The 17664-nt window shown below is 35.7% G+C and overlaps 1 protein-coding gene across 2 annotated transcripts in view; it reads left to right on the top strand.

Annotated features, from left to right (window-relative positions):
• sema5a (sema domain, seven thrombospondin repeats (type 1 and type 1-like), transmembrane domain (TM) and short cytoplasmic domain, (semaphorin) 5A) overlaps positions 1 to 16122 on the top strand; it is a 123343-nt gene extending 107221 nt beyond the window's left edge. Inside the window, exons 17-23 of one of the 2 annotated variants that reach the window (XR_003275562.1) lie at positions 573 to 782; positions 6546 to 6716; positions 9044 to 9199; positions 10118 to 10162; positions 11544 to 11755; positions 13617 to 13792; positions 14890 to 14977. Coding sequence is in view for 1 of the 2 variants with exons in the window: in XM_026201021.1 (XP_026056806.1) it covers positions 573 to 782; positions 6546 to 6716; positions 9044 to 9199; positions 10118 to 10162; positions 11544 to 11755; positions 14890 to 15009 (914 nt within the window). In the remaining variant the exon portion in view is untranslated. Of the gene's footprint in view, positions 1 to 572; positions 783 to 6545; positions 6717 to 9043; positions 9200 to 10117; positions 10163 to 11543; positions 11756 to 13616; positions 13793 to 14889 lie in introns of both variants that reach the window. The other variant, XM_026201021.1, reaches the window with a different exon arrangement.
• Positions 16123 to 17664: the final 1542 nt, after the last annotated feature.

Below are 17664 nucleotides of genomic sequence, written 5' to 3'. Positions count from 1 at the left end.
CCATTAGCCATCAGAGCCAGGCGCCCCACTTTGAGGTGTGAGTAGATTATGAAGTAGTCTATTACCTTTGAGAGGACTGTGTGCTCTGGTGCTGGAGAGATTAAAGGTCGACCCATGTAGCACTGTCGCCTGCTCAGAATGGATAAATGGCTGTGGCTCACAGGGACTGTCACAGATGGATCTGGCTCAAGGTCAAAGGTACAGACACAGAGGTCACGGTGCAGACAGATACTCTGTGGCAAAAACACTGTGTGTGATAAGATAAATGTACAGTATATACACTACAGTAATACAGGAAAAGTTGTGAATGGCATGGATAACTATGATGTGAAAATCCATTTTGCTATCTGAGCTATTCTTTTGAAATAGTTCAGGTGGTCTGGATCTTTATATATATATATATATATATATATATATATATATATATATATATATATATATATATATATATATATATTGAAATATTTGTTGAAATAATAATCTCTGAAATTGAAAACCCTTGTCTGGGTTTATTGAAGAGCATCAAATTCCCATGATTTCCCAGGAGTTGAATCTGTTTATTCTTGTTTTAGGAGATTTGCTGCGTTCTGGACGCATCTCTGGATTGACCGTAAATGGAGGCTGGTCCGCCTGGGGGACTTGGAGCCAATGTAGTCGGGATTGCAGCTCGGGGGTCCGAAACCGCAAGCGCACCTGCTCCAACCCCAAACCCAAATATGGAGGAATCACCTGCCTGGGGCCTGCCCAGGAGTATCAGGAGTGCAATACTACACCATGTCCAGGTACGCAGTGCTTATACATAAACCTTTTCCAACTTTTTTCATTCATATTTTTGTGACTTACACATCTTCTCCAGACACTGATTCTCCCACTGTTTTCCCCATTCTAAAATTGAATTACATGTATTTTCTTTGCAATAAAAAAAACAAACAATTATTCTAGAAAAAGTATCTTTTGCTCAATTAGGCTGCATTTATTTGATCAAAAAAAATTAAGTAATACTGTATAAATACAGTAAAATAATCAAATAAAGTGAAATCCAGTGTAAATAAAAAGTTATATTTTTAAATAACCATTTTCTATTTAAATGTATTTTAAAATGTAAGTTATTCCTGTGATTTTTGAGCAGCCATTACTCCAGTCTTCAGTGTCACATGATCTTTCTAATATGCTGAATTTTGTGATTTTTGTCTGTTTCTTTTTCAAAAATATTTGATGAATAGAATAAAGTTCAGCATGAATAGCACATATTAGAAATCGAAATATTAAATTTAAATTAAATTAAATTAAATTACATTTCTGCATTTAGCTGATGCCTTTATCCAAAGCGACTTACAGTGCATTCAGGCTATCAATTTTTACCTATCATGTGTTCCCGGGGATACAAACCCCCAACCTTAAGCTCGACAGCGCAGTGCTCTACCAGTTGAGCTACAGGAACAAAAATATTTAACACTTTTATATTTAGAAATATTTAAATATTTAGAAATATTTAAATATACAAATATTTAAATATTTAGAAATAACTTTTGATCAATTTAATGCATCCTTTCTTTAAAAAAAAATGTAAACATTTTGAACTGTATATTTGTCACCTACAAAGACTTCCCTAAATTAATCAAAAGTAAATTAAATGATTTTATTTATAAATATAACTATGTATGTGTAAAAACATTTAATCAAAGACAGCTTGTGATTAATTCTTTTTCTTTAGATGTCAAAATAAATTCTTAAACAACAGAAAAGTGCAGTTTGGCTCAATGGAAAAACTTATGAAAGAGGAGAACATATCCTCCAGTCGAGCACCAGCACTTATTTGATAGTATAAGATATTTAATTCTGAGGTTACTTTAAAAACCCTCACACAACACAAACAGAATTCAGACTTATCCATTCTTTCTTTAAATGTTTATATGGAAACGATCATAAAAACTGTCCGTTTTCAGTTTGTTACTGGTGTGCGGGGAATAAAGAAGGATTCCAGACATCAACAAGCGATAAAAGAAAGACACACACAACCCACATTTGCGCATGGTATTTGTACACGTAGAAGACAGCCTCCCTGTTTTAAGGTGCGAGGACCTCAATTTGCCAGTGGAAATGGAGAGAAATCTCAGTGGCATCGTTGTATGTAATCACATTTCAAGCTAATTACACCGGCAGAGACGGCAAAGCAGGATTCAGTCATTAAAAGGCTTGTGACAATGGTGTACACCCTCTCAAAGTTGAAGGAGGGGAAAAAGCTCTCTAATTAAATGAGCGCTCATCGTTATGTGTGCTGGAAATATGCTGTCTAAATGGAAATGCGGTACTTGGGTATTTTATGATACCTAACGGTGAACAAGACACAATCAGGCAATGCGGAATTTGTTTTGCAATCATAATTAATCAATAGCCTGTTTTTGGAGCCGGAAACCATCAAAGCACTGAAGTTTCTAGCTCTTCATGATATACTGGAAAGCTAATTGCTCCACAGTCTTAATTTCTAATAGGAAAACACATATTTCCTGTAAAGTGACGGTAGCAAGACTGCTTCATTAACAAAGACCTCCAGAGGTTTTAAGACCTGATTAGACTTATTGATGTTTTTCTCCACAGGCGTAATTGCTAACAGATCAGGAATCGCAGCGCAAATTTTATAAAAGCAGCGGATGAGTGATTGTACAGCAAACTACAGTATGTGAGCGCTCAGTAACTGTGCTTCACTAAGTTAATTCAGTCCTTGTCTACTTCCAATGAAACGTCTTAGTAGCGTTTAGATTCAATAGCTCTTTTGTACAGACGACGACAGAATAATACAGATGACTTTCATCAAGCATATCCCAGCAGGAAGCTTGGAAAAGAACACATCAAATTGTTCTATACCTCCATAAGCGTATTTGAACCGGAGCTTTGTCTGTGACCAATATTCTGACTGTGTCTTTTATTGGTTCCTTCTTGCCGAGCTAAATCTTTATACGTTCAAAGTCAGACCTTTGCAATGCATTATTTTGTTTTTAAGAGGGGCGATTGCAGTTGTGGAGGCTATGAAACGAATGAATCTTTTTATCTTTTGCAGGCCACAAGGGGGACATTAGATGATTTGTCATTTTTCACAAAAGAGAAGTTATAGCAGATGATAAAATGCAATATTTGGTTTACTTGTGTCTTTTATATAAAAAGTCACCTTTTCTGTTGTGAAATACAGTCAACAACACATCTAGTTATAGAAACCTTTACTAGCAGCTGTCCTGAGCTGTGACTTCAAAGGCACCAGACAGGAAATGATCAATTTGAGCTTCCCAAATCAAAATTGGGCACTAGTTTTAAAAACCTGTTATACTGCTAAAATGAAATACACTAGAAAACATGGAGAAAGATTTACTTTGAAGCAATTTTCTCTTGGAAATTGCTAGTAATTTTCACAAATAATTACAAAGAAACAGTAAGTAACACATTTAGTTAAATGGTGTCTTTTTTTAAGTACAAAGACTGAAATAGTAATTTCTTGAAAAAAGCATTTTGTTGCATTTACGGCTTTCATTTGAAAAATATTTTCAGCAATATACAGATATGATCGTGATATGTCATGATATCAGAATTTCACTAGATGGTTATCATGGCTAAAATAATTCATGATAACAGTATTATAGAAATGTCGGTAGCATTTTATTTTTTTATTAATTTACTTGTATAACCAGAACTTTCTTAGATAAATACACTGTAAGTACACTATAAGTACATGTAAGTACACGTACTGTAAAATAAAGTGCAACCGAAATGTCTATAGAAATGTTAGGGGAAAAAAGTTTTCAGGCAAATTCATCTTTCATTTTATTTATTTTATTTTATTTTATAAAATAAAATAAATAACACGACGGGTGAGAAAATGGTGACAGAATGTTTTTTTTGTGAACTAATCCTTTGAGACATTTTACCACAAAATTTGAATAATATGCAAACTTTAGAAAATGTAAGAAAAAAAATCCGCTTATTTCCTAGACGATAATTGGATGTCATTTGCTAAACTAAATATGCTGAGATCAAAGCACAAATTCTGTTTTTGAATATTTGTAGCATACCGTATATCATTTAGCATACAGTTTGTTAATAACAGCCAATATACTATGCACTATATAGTAATCAGTATGCTAATATTTCATACTAAACGCAGCCAGAATCTACTCATGTCAGTGACTCTCACCCCTCTTCCACAAACCTGTCAGACAGCTAATGCTAATGTAAAATGAGACTCAGTATGCTTGTTTTCCTTTAATGAGTTCCAAGACAGTCATAGTGTTTTGTGAGTTGTTCTATGTTCCCCCAGTTGTCGCGGGTGATGACCCTGAGCTTGGCACTCGCTGAAGAGGGGAGGGAGTGAATTGATGGTTCATTTAGCCTCATTAATTAGAGCAGGGGTCAGAGTGAGAGCGCGAGGGAGAAGCAGAGCTTCAGAGCAGATTGTGTGAACAGCTTCTATTCTTATCGACCCCTGGATTCCCAGCAGTCTTAGCATCTGGATTTAGCTGGTTTTGATACCAGATGATTTCATTAAAGTGATCTTTTCAGTGATGTCGTTCATTCAGATTGTAGTAATATACAAATAAATGAATTGGATCTATTTAAATGAAATACATATTCACTTGTTAGCAGGCATGGTTTATACAGTATGTAAATGAGCTGTGCTATGGTTGGCTAAGCTCTTCAAATGTGAAACGATTTCCAGCTCCACCAAGTTTCTGAATATTTAATAGGTGCTGTTATCTAAATCATAATTGTTTTGATATTACAAATGGGATGCCTTCTGAATGACCTGTTTTTGCAGATCATTTTCTACAAATGTTGTGTTGTTGAAGTGTATAATAAATTGTAATATTTTATTTATTTAAAATCCTGTTTTCCATGATATGTCCCATTTCAATTTAACGAAACTAAATATAATCAGTCTGAATCACTCCTCTTTGCTGAGATACGAGAAAAGTGTATAGAAAAAGTTTATATAACAGATTTGCCTTTATTGATATAAACTAATGTTTCGCATTTAGAGTGGCAATCCCACTCGGAATTATTCACATATAATTATTCTATTTTCTTTATTTACTTTAAAGTGACAGATGCTCTTCTTAAAGTATTCATGACACAAGCGCAGTAGGATTTAGCTTGTTTTGACACCAGATTATTTCATTCTATTGATTTTAACAGAGGTAACTATAGTGAAGTAGTAAATTTATATTGTGGTAGATCAATAAATTTCCGGGTTCTATTTAAATGAAATGGAGCACATTCACTTTCCCCCTTAAACCCGAAACATGATCAGCTGTCCCAGACAAAAGATTGGCATCTTGAAACAATCGTGGTGGTTTCTGTGATCATGGCTCCTTATCTGTGGTTTTGTGTCATACAGTGAAAGTCAAAGATAGCCGTTGTCACGGTCTTGCGACAAAATATAGCATACAATCATATTCTGACATTGTCAGAAATACAGCATTATCGTCGCACAGTGTGTTTGCTGCTACGAACCACGTATACTGACCAATCAATAAAAGTGCAACATGAAAATCAACGCGAAATGGCGCTAAAACATAAAACTGCTTAATTCAAAAGCTTATGCCTTCCTCTTTCGCCACTTTCGTCAAATCTTTAAAGCACACATAAAAACAACAACTGCTAAAGTGTGATTTATCATGCTCTTTTTGTTTACCACTAGCGCATGCTAATGCCGTTTTATTCTTTTATAGTAACGTGCATCATAGCCTACGAGTCAATAAATGTCACAAGTTTATTAGATCCATGTCACACTGTGTGACACGCAGTGGTCTTATAGGATTGCTAAAATCATGAAGTGTATAATTTTATCTCTTGATTTAGTAGATCAGTATTTCAAGATCAAATACAGCCATAACCCTGGTTGAAAACCAGTCTAAGATGACTTGGTTTCAAACTAGCCAATAGACCAGCTATAAACCCAAGAATGACTTTAAGACAATTTAGTTTTATGTTACTGTTCTCTATTTTCTCTCATCCTTTTAACAGGCCAGTGTTCTTTTAAGAGTTTTATATGTAAATGAGTTGTGTTATGATTGGCTAACCTCATAAAATGAGAAATGAGTCACTACCAAATTGCAGAATACTGAATATGTTCTGATATCTAAATCTTTCTAGTTCTGATATTACAAATGTGATGCCTTTTGAATGACCTCTTGTTGAAGATCGTTTTGTGTTATGGGGCTACTGTATGTGTTTGTATTAAAATGTAACTCTTTTATTTTCATCATTTTATTTATTTTAAATCATATTTTCCATGATATTTCCCATTTAAATAGAATGGCACTAAACATGTTTATCTGAATGACTCCTCCTTGCTGAGCAACAGTATAGGAAATGTAGAGAGCAAACACATTTGCCTTTATTGATATGAACTATTGTTACACATTTATAGCTGCTCAAAATTATTCCCGAAAAATATTTTCACTATTTACTGAAAGAAATGTAGGATGCTAGTCCCAAAATTATTCATGACACAAGCACAGTAGTAATTTTAGTGTCCTCTTTTTCTTATCTTTCAGTGGATGGGAGCTGGTCGTGCTGGTCACCTTGGTCTAAATGCTCAGTGACATGCGGAGGAGGCCACTACATGCGCACACGCACCTGTAACAACCCTCCACCTGCCTACGGAGGTGACATCTGCCTGGGTTTGCATACTGAAGAGGCCCTCTGCAACATCCAACCCTGCCCAGGTACACACACACACACACTTTATCACGTGCATGAATTCAACCTATGTGAACTCTCACACTAACACCTTGAATCCAACAGGAAATTACATGACTTTTTTTCGGATACGAAGCCTTTGTCTTGTACCTGCTTTCCTTTCGTCATGTCTCACGCATAAAGCGGCCCGTGGGGGAATGAAAGCAGAGGAAATCAAAATGTCACACTTCATAGAAAAGCAAATGGTAAAGCCGAGTTTGCGATATGAAGATAATATGCATAAGCCCGCAGCAGGGAGTGCAAGAGAGGAGGGCAAGATAAGGCTATTGATGACGGAGTCAAACCTTGCACATTGATCCACGGAAAGGTGAATGGGAGAAGAGAGCTTGTATTCAAATGTCAGTCCATCCATTAGCCAGAACTGTAGTGAGGTTACCGAGTGACCTTTTATTAGCTGCGTTCAGGTCTATCTGTCACACCATTCATTACACAAGCGCGTGTGTAGCTGTACAGGGCAGCCGGGAGACAGAGGAAGGGATAAGTGAGGGGAATGCTAATCAGAAGACACTGTGAGGAAGTTTTGGATTCCAAGCTTTTTAGGTTCCATTGTAGAGTATAGTTTAAATGAGCTTGGAGGCCATGTAGATAATCAGTTCACTTGTAAGATAACCACATAACACAATTTCAAACCTCCTGGAAAATAAAAGTCTAATCTGCCAAGGAGGTCTAGTTTCTTTGTTTTAAAGGCCTGTTATACTTCAAGCAAATAAAAAAATTAACCGATATGACCATTTTGAACAAAATCAGGCCAAAATTAAAGTTGTTTAAGGTCAAAACAGCTTGCCAAGTTTTACATAAAGTATGCACCAGTTAGTAAACACCTTTGAGCTACCATTGTTCTATGGCGATTAGGAGGGTGTGGATCTGGGGCTCCGCCTTCTTTGACATGGAAAACCTCTCTGGTTTATTTCTTCTGTTAAGTATGTTAAAGTCAGACATGAGGAAAACCATGAACACAGTGGAGATCTGCTTTATAGTAGAAATTGAAGTTGTAATACTAATTGAAAGCGACAGATTTTTTTCAAGTTTAAAGGGACATGAAACCCTAAAACACCGTTTTTGAGATCTTAACAGATATGTATGGATTGCACATCAAATGCATTTTTCAGAACCATTTCATTGTTCCAGTTGATGTAATGTAACAAACTGTAGGTTACATGCATCACTGTCATTATATGCTTTCTTAACTGCTGTTTTCTCACCGTTTTGTATGTTTATTATTGAGAGGAAGGCACATATTTTTATATTCATCTAAACTGGGGTCGTAGCAACACCAGCGGCGTTAGATTGTTCACTAACAGCATGCCAGTGTTTAGGTGTTTTAAACTTTGGTTCACTATTAACAAAGAGTTTTCCCTGAAAATAGTCCTTATTTGCTGCTTATTGATAGTTTGTAAAGTAGCTGTTAAGTTTAGGCACTGGGTAGGTTTAAGGGATCTATATGGTCTTGAAGAATAAGATATTAATTCGTGCTTTGTAAGTTTTAATAAACAGTCAATATGCTAGTTATATGCAGGCTAATAAGCAAGTAGTTAATAGTGATAAATGGTCCTTAAAATAAAGTGTTACTTAAGGTTAAATTTTCACCCTGAGCAACGAATAAAATGGGAGACTAGATAGACCCTGGGCTAGTTTGAAGGGTCTTGAATTTTCCTATTTCAAAACCAGTTCGTTTTCACAAAAGTTATGAAAAATATTACAGAAGTGGGCGTGATAAGCTGCGGCATGCAGCGGAATGAGGTGAGAAAGAAAACACAACAGTGGCTTCTGATCCAGTCAGTTTTATTGCACTCTCATTGAGTTAAAAGCATCAAAGGTTCCTACAAATGCACAGTGAAGTTCACCGCTGCACACATCAAAATGAACAAATATATTATACATGTTTTTGTAGGCTCACAGCACATTACATAAATACACATATATCCAGTGATAGCTAGGTTTTAATGTTCAAATAAAGGCACAGCCATTTGGATTTGCATTCTGCACTTTGAAAATATGGATGTTGTGTTGCATTTTTTATAAGTTTTGAGACTTAATTAGTGACGTTTATATAAGCCATTTGATCATTTATATCAAGAAGCTCTAAAGACCAGTTTCAGTTATGGTGTGGATGGATCAAGTTTGTGTCAGAGACTCAGGGTATATGGATGAAAATTTATGCCATGCAGAAACACTTACAGATAAATAGATAAGATAGATAGAGAGAGAGAGAGAGAGAGAGAGAGAGAACTCCACAATCCTTCCCCTCTACATCACTTTGCATCTGATTTGGACTTGTTGTTGTCATGTACAGAGAGCTGGTCTGATTGGTCCGAATGGTCCCCCTGTGACTCATCAGGGTCTCAGGTTCGCCTGCGGCACTGTGACGTCCTGTTTCCCACCGGCAACCAGTGTTCAGGCAACAGCAGTGAAACTCGTGCCTGTCTACCCATCTCCAACTTCATCCCAGGTGGGCAAAGAAACCTGCACACATATATACTCAAACACTTGCCATATCGACCCCTGGACAAACAAGTATCTTCCCTAATTGACAAGAAGTAATGCGAGACACACCAAGCCATTGATTCCTGCAGTGCAGGGATAATTAGCCTCTCATCCTTTGCCCTGTCTAAGTGGCACGATCGAACAAATGCATTACGCTGATATGTTTCGTGTAGCATTTACATTCGATACCTGAGATACTTCCGCTCTACAAGTTTTACAAACTCTAGCATGAGGGTGCTAATTATGAGAAAGAACATTATGGTAGTCAACGTTTGAAGCGGATCAAAAAAGTTATTTAAAGTTGCCCTAAGTCAAGAACGCATTTTGGTTTTACGTTTAAGGACAACTTTGATGAAAGGTTTTGATCCACTTCAAATGTTGACTAGTGTATATCTGAGTAACTGTATTTAGTTCTCCGCTGATGGACTACAATGTACACAATCACCTCATTTTTAATGTGCTCATCTTTAAAATTATGAGTTATTATGTGATTTCCCACTTTGTAGAGATAGAAATGGCTAACCGTATAATCGTCTTGGGAGTTATTACCTCGCTTACAGTGTAGCACAGGGAGTGGATTTTTAAGGCCATTCTGTAAATCTTATGTAAATATTGTCTGGCCTGCAGAGCCCTCATGTCTTTCTCAGAGTAACGTTCCATTACAGCTCGTTAGAAGAGTTTTATACCTCATTTACTTCCATTACTGGTCATAAAAATGCGTTGCAGGTGCCACTTTCCTTATTCAGCTCTTTGAATTTTGCGATAATAGGTTGAGTTTGAAATTCACTTGCTGTAATGTTCTGAAACTTCTAAAGATCTCAGTTATCAGCCTAACGGATTAATTTCCATGTTCGTTTCTTGATTTTTTTTCTGTTCTCCTCAGAAACGTCTGTTGCACATTCAAGTCGGGAGGAAAGATGGTGTGGAGGTAAGTAGTGTACAAGCAGCCTTATATCGCTCTGCAGGGGTTTATTTTGCAATTATGACCGGCTAGCTGTACATTATCCCCATTTTCCCCCTTTATTACCCAGCTACTTGCCAAATAAAAAAAGTATATGGGCATGATATATTGATTTGTGTCAAAATTATCCTATTATTCTTGCTTAAAGCTTAGCTTAGATCAGCTGAAATCCTACTCTAATAAAAAGCCAAGTAATCTTTTTTCTTTGCATTAGCTAGCTCACATATATACCCTACTGTTCGATAGTTTGGAGTTAGTATTTTTTTTTTAAGAAATTTATACTTTTACTCTGCAAGAATGAATTTTTTTTTAAAACTAACTATAAAGACAATATATATACAAATTATTTCTATTTTGAACAAATGCTATCCTTTTGAACTTTCTATGTATCAAAGAATCAAAAAGTATCACAGTTTCCACAACATAACTGTTTTCAGTGTTTATTCAGCACCAAATCAAGATATTTAAACATTATGTATTTGCCATCACAAAAATAAATTATTAAAAAATATATTAATTTTACTGCTTAAAAATATTTTACAATATTGCTGTTTTAATTTTAAATCAAACAAAGATAGACTTGGTGAACTTAGGCATGGAAGCTGGTTTCTGCCACTGAATAAATAAAAAAGGAGATTGCGATAATCTAACAATTCTGACTTTTTTCTTGCAATTGCGAGTTTACATCTCCTGATTCTGACTTTTTTTTCTCAGAATTGTGAGATATAAGCTCTTTCAGAATTGATATAAACTTGCAATTGCGAGGAGATGTAAACTCATAATTTGAGAGAAAAAAAAGTCAGAATTGTGAGAAGTCGCAATTCACTTTTTTTTTTTTTTATTACTCAGTGGCAGAATCGGGCTTCCATAGATGATGACGACTTTAAAATAAAATCTTCCTGAACTCAAACTTTTAAACATACATAAATATACAGTTATTTTGTGTATTATACAAATACATCTGACTGTTCAAAGTCACAACTGACCAATCAGAACACAGTACCCCAGAGAACAACATAATTCCAATTGCTATTTATCCAAAGTGTATCAAAACTGATGTTCAGTACGCTGATTAAAAGCACAATGTGCCTCACAGCTTTTTTGGACCCATTAAACAAATGTGCAATTGAAATGGCTTGTCTCTAAGTCCTTCCATTTACAGCAATTATTCAATTATTATGCAGACTCACAGGGCAACCGCGATGCTTACTGTAATTTACTATAGTGTTTAATTGGCTCAGGTAATGGATAATTGATATCCTCTGGCTTCAGGATCAATGCTCAAATCCCCAGCCATCATGCTTGCACCAGATCATTTAGCCATTAGCCATTCTGCCTCTCTTGCCAGACTTCAATGTGTTCCACATGATCGCCGTGGGCCTCAGCAGCTCCATACTCGGCTGTCTGGTGACCCTACTGGTGTACACTTACTGTCAGAGATACCAGCAGCAGTCCCATGATGCCACAGTCATCCACCCCATCTCTGCCGCCCCACTCAACACCAGCATCACCAACCACATCAACAAACTGGACAAGTACGACTCAGTCGAAGCCATTAAGGTGGGTGTTATTCATTCATACGATCAACAATGTTATTCATATGGCAGATGGAGAATGGATTTAGTATGTAGTCTGTGTGTGAATGTGTGCGATGTGTCTTGTGTCTAAATCAGTTCATACATTCATACACTGCTTTCTCATAAGTGCAGTTTTTATTCAGTTTGTATACTCAGCGTTTGTGTGAAATTGTCTCAAATGAAATCAGAAACCAATATACAGCTCATGTCAGTACATTTCTGAGAATGTTATTCTTGTTAGTGAGTTACATTAACCCTGAAAAAATGAACTTTTCTCTTAAATGTAGTTTTTTATTACATAATGCTTTAAAGTTATGCAGTGTGCTATGAGATTTTTTTTTTAGAGAAAATAAAGCACGCCATCATTTTTCACATTTAGTCAGAAGGACAGTTAAGGCTTCATTAGACTTGAATGTACAAGACTCATGACTAATTACAGAAAGTGCTTCTCAGTTATTGCTTGTTCAGACACTTTTGTGAAGTTTCATATTTCATCAGCTGGGTGTATTGCACTAGAATAGCATCACTTACACAACATCGCAGCTGAAGGGTAATGTAGCAAATGACTCTTTGTTTTACTGTCCTGAGACTATACAAGTTCACTCGCCTGGCTTTCTACTGATGACAAGAATGAATGAACTTTATGAAGGCTATATAGTATTTTTGCCATGCACAAATTATTTGTCATATTGTTTTTCTCTTCTTCTGAATGCTGTCAGTTTGTTACTGTAAGTATGGAATATATATTTCCCATACAGGATCTTTAAAGTCAACATGACATCAAATTGACCCTGTTTACTGTACTAATATGTATTCCTCTGATACTAAAGAAAAACATCTTCATAATATTTCATCAAAGTGATTTGTAAAGAAAACTTAAATGGCCGATGCCCCCAATATTAAAAGGGAAAATAATGTTAATTTTAATACCCAAAGAGCCTTGTGTCGTTCAAAATTCCATACTGTAAAAATGATATAATGATAATGATAAAATGATATATATATATCAGGCTTTTTACTTCAAAATGATGTTTCTTTGTAAATATTTATGGAATTTAATAGCAGTGACTTTCTTTTATTTTCAGAGCACATATTAAGATATTATTAATATAAAAAAAAAATTGTCCACATGACCAAAATTTTTGTCCATCAAAAAGTTACACAAAAATAAATTTATGCAAATAAGTGATCAAATTGATTATTTAAATATATGGATTACATGTATTATGTCATTTTTTTGTTTGTTTATTTTTATGCAAAAAGGTTTTGTTGTGTGGATGGATTAAAATTATATCAGAAAAAAAAATAATAATATATATATATATATATATATATAATATATATATAATTTTTCTTTTTATGTTTCAAAAATAAACAAAAGTTCAGGTTTGGAGCAACATGATGGTGAAAAAGTTCTAATAAAATGTTGATTTTGGGGTAAATTATTTGTTTTATGTAATCAAAGTTACTACAGTTATAGCTATTATAAATTTATTATGAATCATAATGCGATTCAGAGTGAACTTGACATTAAACCTCGACATCCCATTCAAAACTTCTCCTTAAAAGCACGAGTTTAGTTTTTTTAGTAGATAAATGGACCACCACAATTGACTATAAACTTCATTCTGGTATGAAATAACCCGATGGATGAAAACTTTTTTTTCTTTATAATTATTCTGTTTAATATTGAAGTCTGTCATTATGGAAGTAAATTTGGTTTGCGTGGGCCGTTTCATGTTGACTTTAATGATAGCTTCCCAAACAGACCAAAAACGACAGCGTAGGCCTTCTTTCCGTCTCCTGCTGCCCTGAGGATGATTGTGCTCCATTCCTCTTTTCAGCCTGACGTTTCCGTTCTCTTGCCTTTGGACGAGCACCACATTTGCCAGCCTTTGTCTTCTAACACTGGTGTAGCGCGAGGCCTGGAGATTTTCTACTAACTCTTGACCGGCATTACCATCCTCTCCTCTGACTCTCAGACCTCTCACGAATCCCCTGTCCTTCCCCTGACCCTCGTGTACGTGGCAGGTGTGCTCGCCCATTCGTTCTGTCTGCATATGTCACCAGCATTTCCCATCATCCCACAAAGCAGATACTCAGGCTTGTGAGAAGGCAGTGTAATTGTGGTGTCAAGTCTTGATTATGGCTGTCTGTTACCATTTTTTTTGCATGCAATTTTCCCCCGTCTCTTTTATTCTCTACCTTGTAAATCGGATTAATCTTTTCTTCTGAATTATTATTTTGCTTGCTTGTTACTGCCACCCCACTGAGCTTGGTATTGGCTTACAGCTTTGTTACATTTATTTTATTATTTTTTTTCTAGTTATGTAGAAGTCTGAATAAATACTCTTTTTTTTAAGCATTTTATTTGTAACTTTAATATTTTTGAACCTTGTCAGCCTAAGTCATTAATTTATTACAAATAAATAAAAAACAAATAAACTGTTATTTAATTTGTATATTTATATTTTATTTTTAACTTTATGTAATCTTGTCTTTAAATGTTTTATACTTATATTTTAAATGTTTATTTACATAAAAAAATGCAAAATCAAGTTTTAAATATTAAAACAAGGTTCATAAATATAAAAAAAAATTTAAGAGCTGAATAAACATTTTATTCTATATATATATATATATATATATATATATATATATATATATATATAATTTAAAAAAAAAATTGTATAAATTGGCTAATACGGAGGTAGTGTAACCATGTTGAGCATATGGGTGGCAGAAACAGCTAAAAATGCATTTCTGAGTTTGTATGAAAAGCTTTGTTTACTTGGTTCTTTCCATCCATCTTGATACTGTGGTGTTTTGACTGCTCTTTTTTTATTATTCTGTGAATGTTTTTTTTAAGTTAGTAATGTATAGTCAGCCAAGTGAATCAGTATTTTGTTAAACCCTCTTCATGGTCTGGCCATCTTTCAATCTCAAAGCAAGATTTTTGTTCAGAATTGCAAGTGATTTGTGATTTGATTTCTTGTTTTTTGCCTAGATCCACAACCTCAATACAGTCTGGCTTTTCATCCATGTAAACAAAATCAAGTATTTTCCATTTCTGGTGTCTTATCTCTGTAACCGAAAACATTTTTCTCTCGTTTGCAGGCTTTCAATAAGAATAACTTGATCCTGGAGGAAAGAAATAAGTATTTCAACCCTCAGCTAGCAGGAAAAACATATACCAACGCATACTTCACTGACGTCAACACTTATGACGACTTTTAAAAATGGATCTGTGATCCCAGTCATATTCACCACATGAACTTCAGCACCTAGTGATTTGATTACTTGCCTCTTTTTCTGCGTGGGTTACCCAGATAAATAAAAAGACATTTTACGTGGGACCATTTAACCATCAAACGCCAATAAAGCTGTACAGAACCATTCTCACAGTTAACAAGGACATCATGCTCTCCAGTTGTGCGGACATCGTTAAATGAAATGGGACTATGACGATTTGATTCAACCAAGATGCTGACAAACTCTGGCTGCAGAGATGGCACATGGATGCTTTGCATGATTCTCATCTGATGTGTTTTGCTTTATCGTTGCTTCATTTATTTGCATGGTTGGTCGCATTCCAGTGTTAGTGGGCGGGGCCTGCATCCTAAATGGGTGGAGCCTTCTTGGACTGCTTTGTTTCCTGTGCCGAATCAGAAGCCCCTGTGCCTCACTGAGGACCTACAGTGGTCTCCAGTTCATCTGCCTGCCCTATCACTGGGTTTTGCCGCAACAGACAAACACAATCCATATGTAGATACCACGGTCTCTGAAAAATGTGTTTATGTATCTCTCAATATGGGGCACTTGTTAGTTGAGCTCTTAGTGGTGGGAATCTCTGTGTTTTTGTTGTAAAATACACTTTTCATGACACATATGTCAGTGTAGCTTTTATAGATGAGTCTATTCTGAGAAAAAAAAAGTAAGTAGGTTTCAAAGTAAGTCATCAAAACAAGACTTGTCATATTAACATTCGTCGTTATGTGGTTTAAGGTCTGCAGAAAAGAGAGAATGTGAAACACTACAGGACCTTTTTATGAAAAACATTGATCATTTGAATATTATCGACATGTTTCTATTTGTTTAGTTGTTTAATAGTTCAAAATTTCATGAGAAAACAAGTATAATCTGTAAAAACAAACTGCTTTTTAGCACAGAGTACTGCTTTATCTGCTCTTCTTTCATTTTTAAATATTTGAATTCACTTATAAACTTAACCATCCATCCATTATGGAGAGGTGCTTGGGAATCCACTTTTTCAATTTCTACTAATTCTTTTCTACTTGTAAAACTTTGTTTGCTTGTTTTATGTGCATAAATTAAAATTGCTTCATATACCTCACTGTGTTCAATCTATGAAATGTTAGATGCCGATGCCGAGTTGATGCTTGAATTCACTTATAGCCTATAGTCTGGGCAGGTTCAGTGGAAAAACACGCCTGTGGAGACATTTCTGTAATGTGTTACATAGCTTCTTAAATGTTTTGCGATACTTTCAAAGTGAAATGTTCAGTGAGTGGAGGCTGCTAACAGCGCGTTCAGTCTTATACGAAATAGCCCAAGGAACTACTATTATGGCAGTACGGAAATTAAAACAACTGTATCTACTATTTTATTTTAATTTTTTCATTCTTAAAATGTCAGTTTTAAAATCATTCTTATGGTACACTGACTTCTAATAATTCGGATGGCTTCTCTCTTACCAAATTGAGCAGAAAGAGTGAATTGTTTCATGCCAACAACAAATGTACTCGTACAGTGATGAATGAAATGTTTATGTGGTTTAAGGTTTAAAAAACACATTATTTTCCACATACTGTACATTATTATTTCTCCTCTATGCCCCGCCTTCTGATACACGTCGATTTTCACAAGGTTCATCTCTCTGAAAAGCGAGGTGTGCTATGATTGGCCAGCTATCCAGCGCGTTGTGATTGGCCGAATGCCTCAAACGTGTAACAGAAACAGCGTCACACACCTTGAGTGAGCCGCAGCCGGCTTGAATGAGCAGAGGCGGGCGGCTTGAGAACAGTGCGGCAGATTCTACGAAGGAGTAATCCTTGAACTTGCAGCAACCACATGTGACGACCCCGGGCTGGACGCAACTTCGTCCACTGTGAAAGCTGATTCAGCGATCCACAGTGCAAAGTTGATGCATTTCCGGATCAGCCCCAGGCATGACGAAGCAGATATTGTCGTCTTTTGGAAGGCCAAACAAAGCAATTTCGCTTTCACAGTGAAACACACAGCGTCTACACGACATGGCGGCGGCGGCGGCAACAACAATACTACAATGAGAATAAAAGGTACCCTTCTTTTTGTGAACATCTGGGCGGCGTTATGGGAATCTTGCCACATACTGACGTAGATATGTGGGGGCGTGTTAGAATGAGCCTTTTCAGTGGGGCGAGGACGAGTGTTAACTTTTATAAAGAAGATCTCTTTGGATTTGAGACTTTAGTCTTTGCAACTTCACAGATCTTCTTTATACACCAAGCGCTTGTAATACTCCAAAGAGAAAAGAAAATTTGAAATCGCATCATATGACCCCTTTAAATGTCCAGTGAGTGGTGCGCAGAGTACATTTTAATGCGTCAGAAAAGCCACACGCTATTATGAGTATTTGACGCGAATATCAAAACAATTTTGTGTTTTGAGGTCATAAAATACTGCAGTGTTTGTGCAAGGAAATTCAATTGATTCTGTCTGTTGTTATTCTTAATTGTACATTATATCAAAAGGAATACAAGTTATAGATTTTTTTTTACTGCAACTAGTGTTCGAATCCAGCTGGAAACTGCAGTTTACACATATGTACATTATTTAAAGTTTTGCAAAACTGTAGGTAGAGACACATTTTCCAATCAGACAGTGTTGCGT

The sequence above is a fragment of the Carassius auratus genome, chromosome 24 (assembly GCF_003368295.1).
Source record: "Carassius auratus strain Wakin chromosome 24, ASM336829v1, whole genome shotgun sequence".
NCBI classification, from domain to species: domain Eukaryota; kingdom Metazoa; phylum Chordata; class Actinopteri; order Cypriniformes; family Cyprinidae; genus Carassius; species Carassius auratus.
The sequence above is the reverse complement of the archived record's forward strand: the minus strand, read 5'-3'. Positions and strand labels throughout refer to the sequence as shown.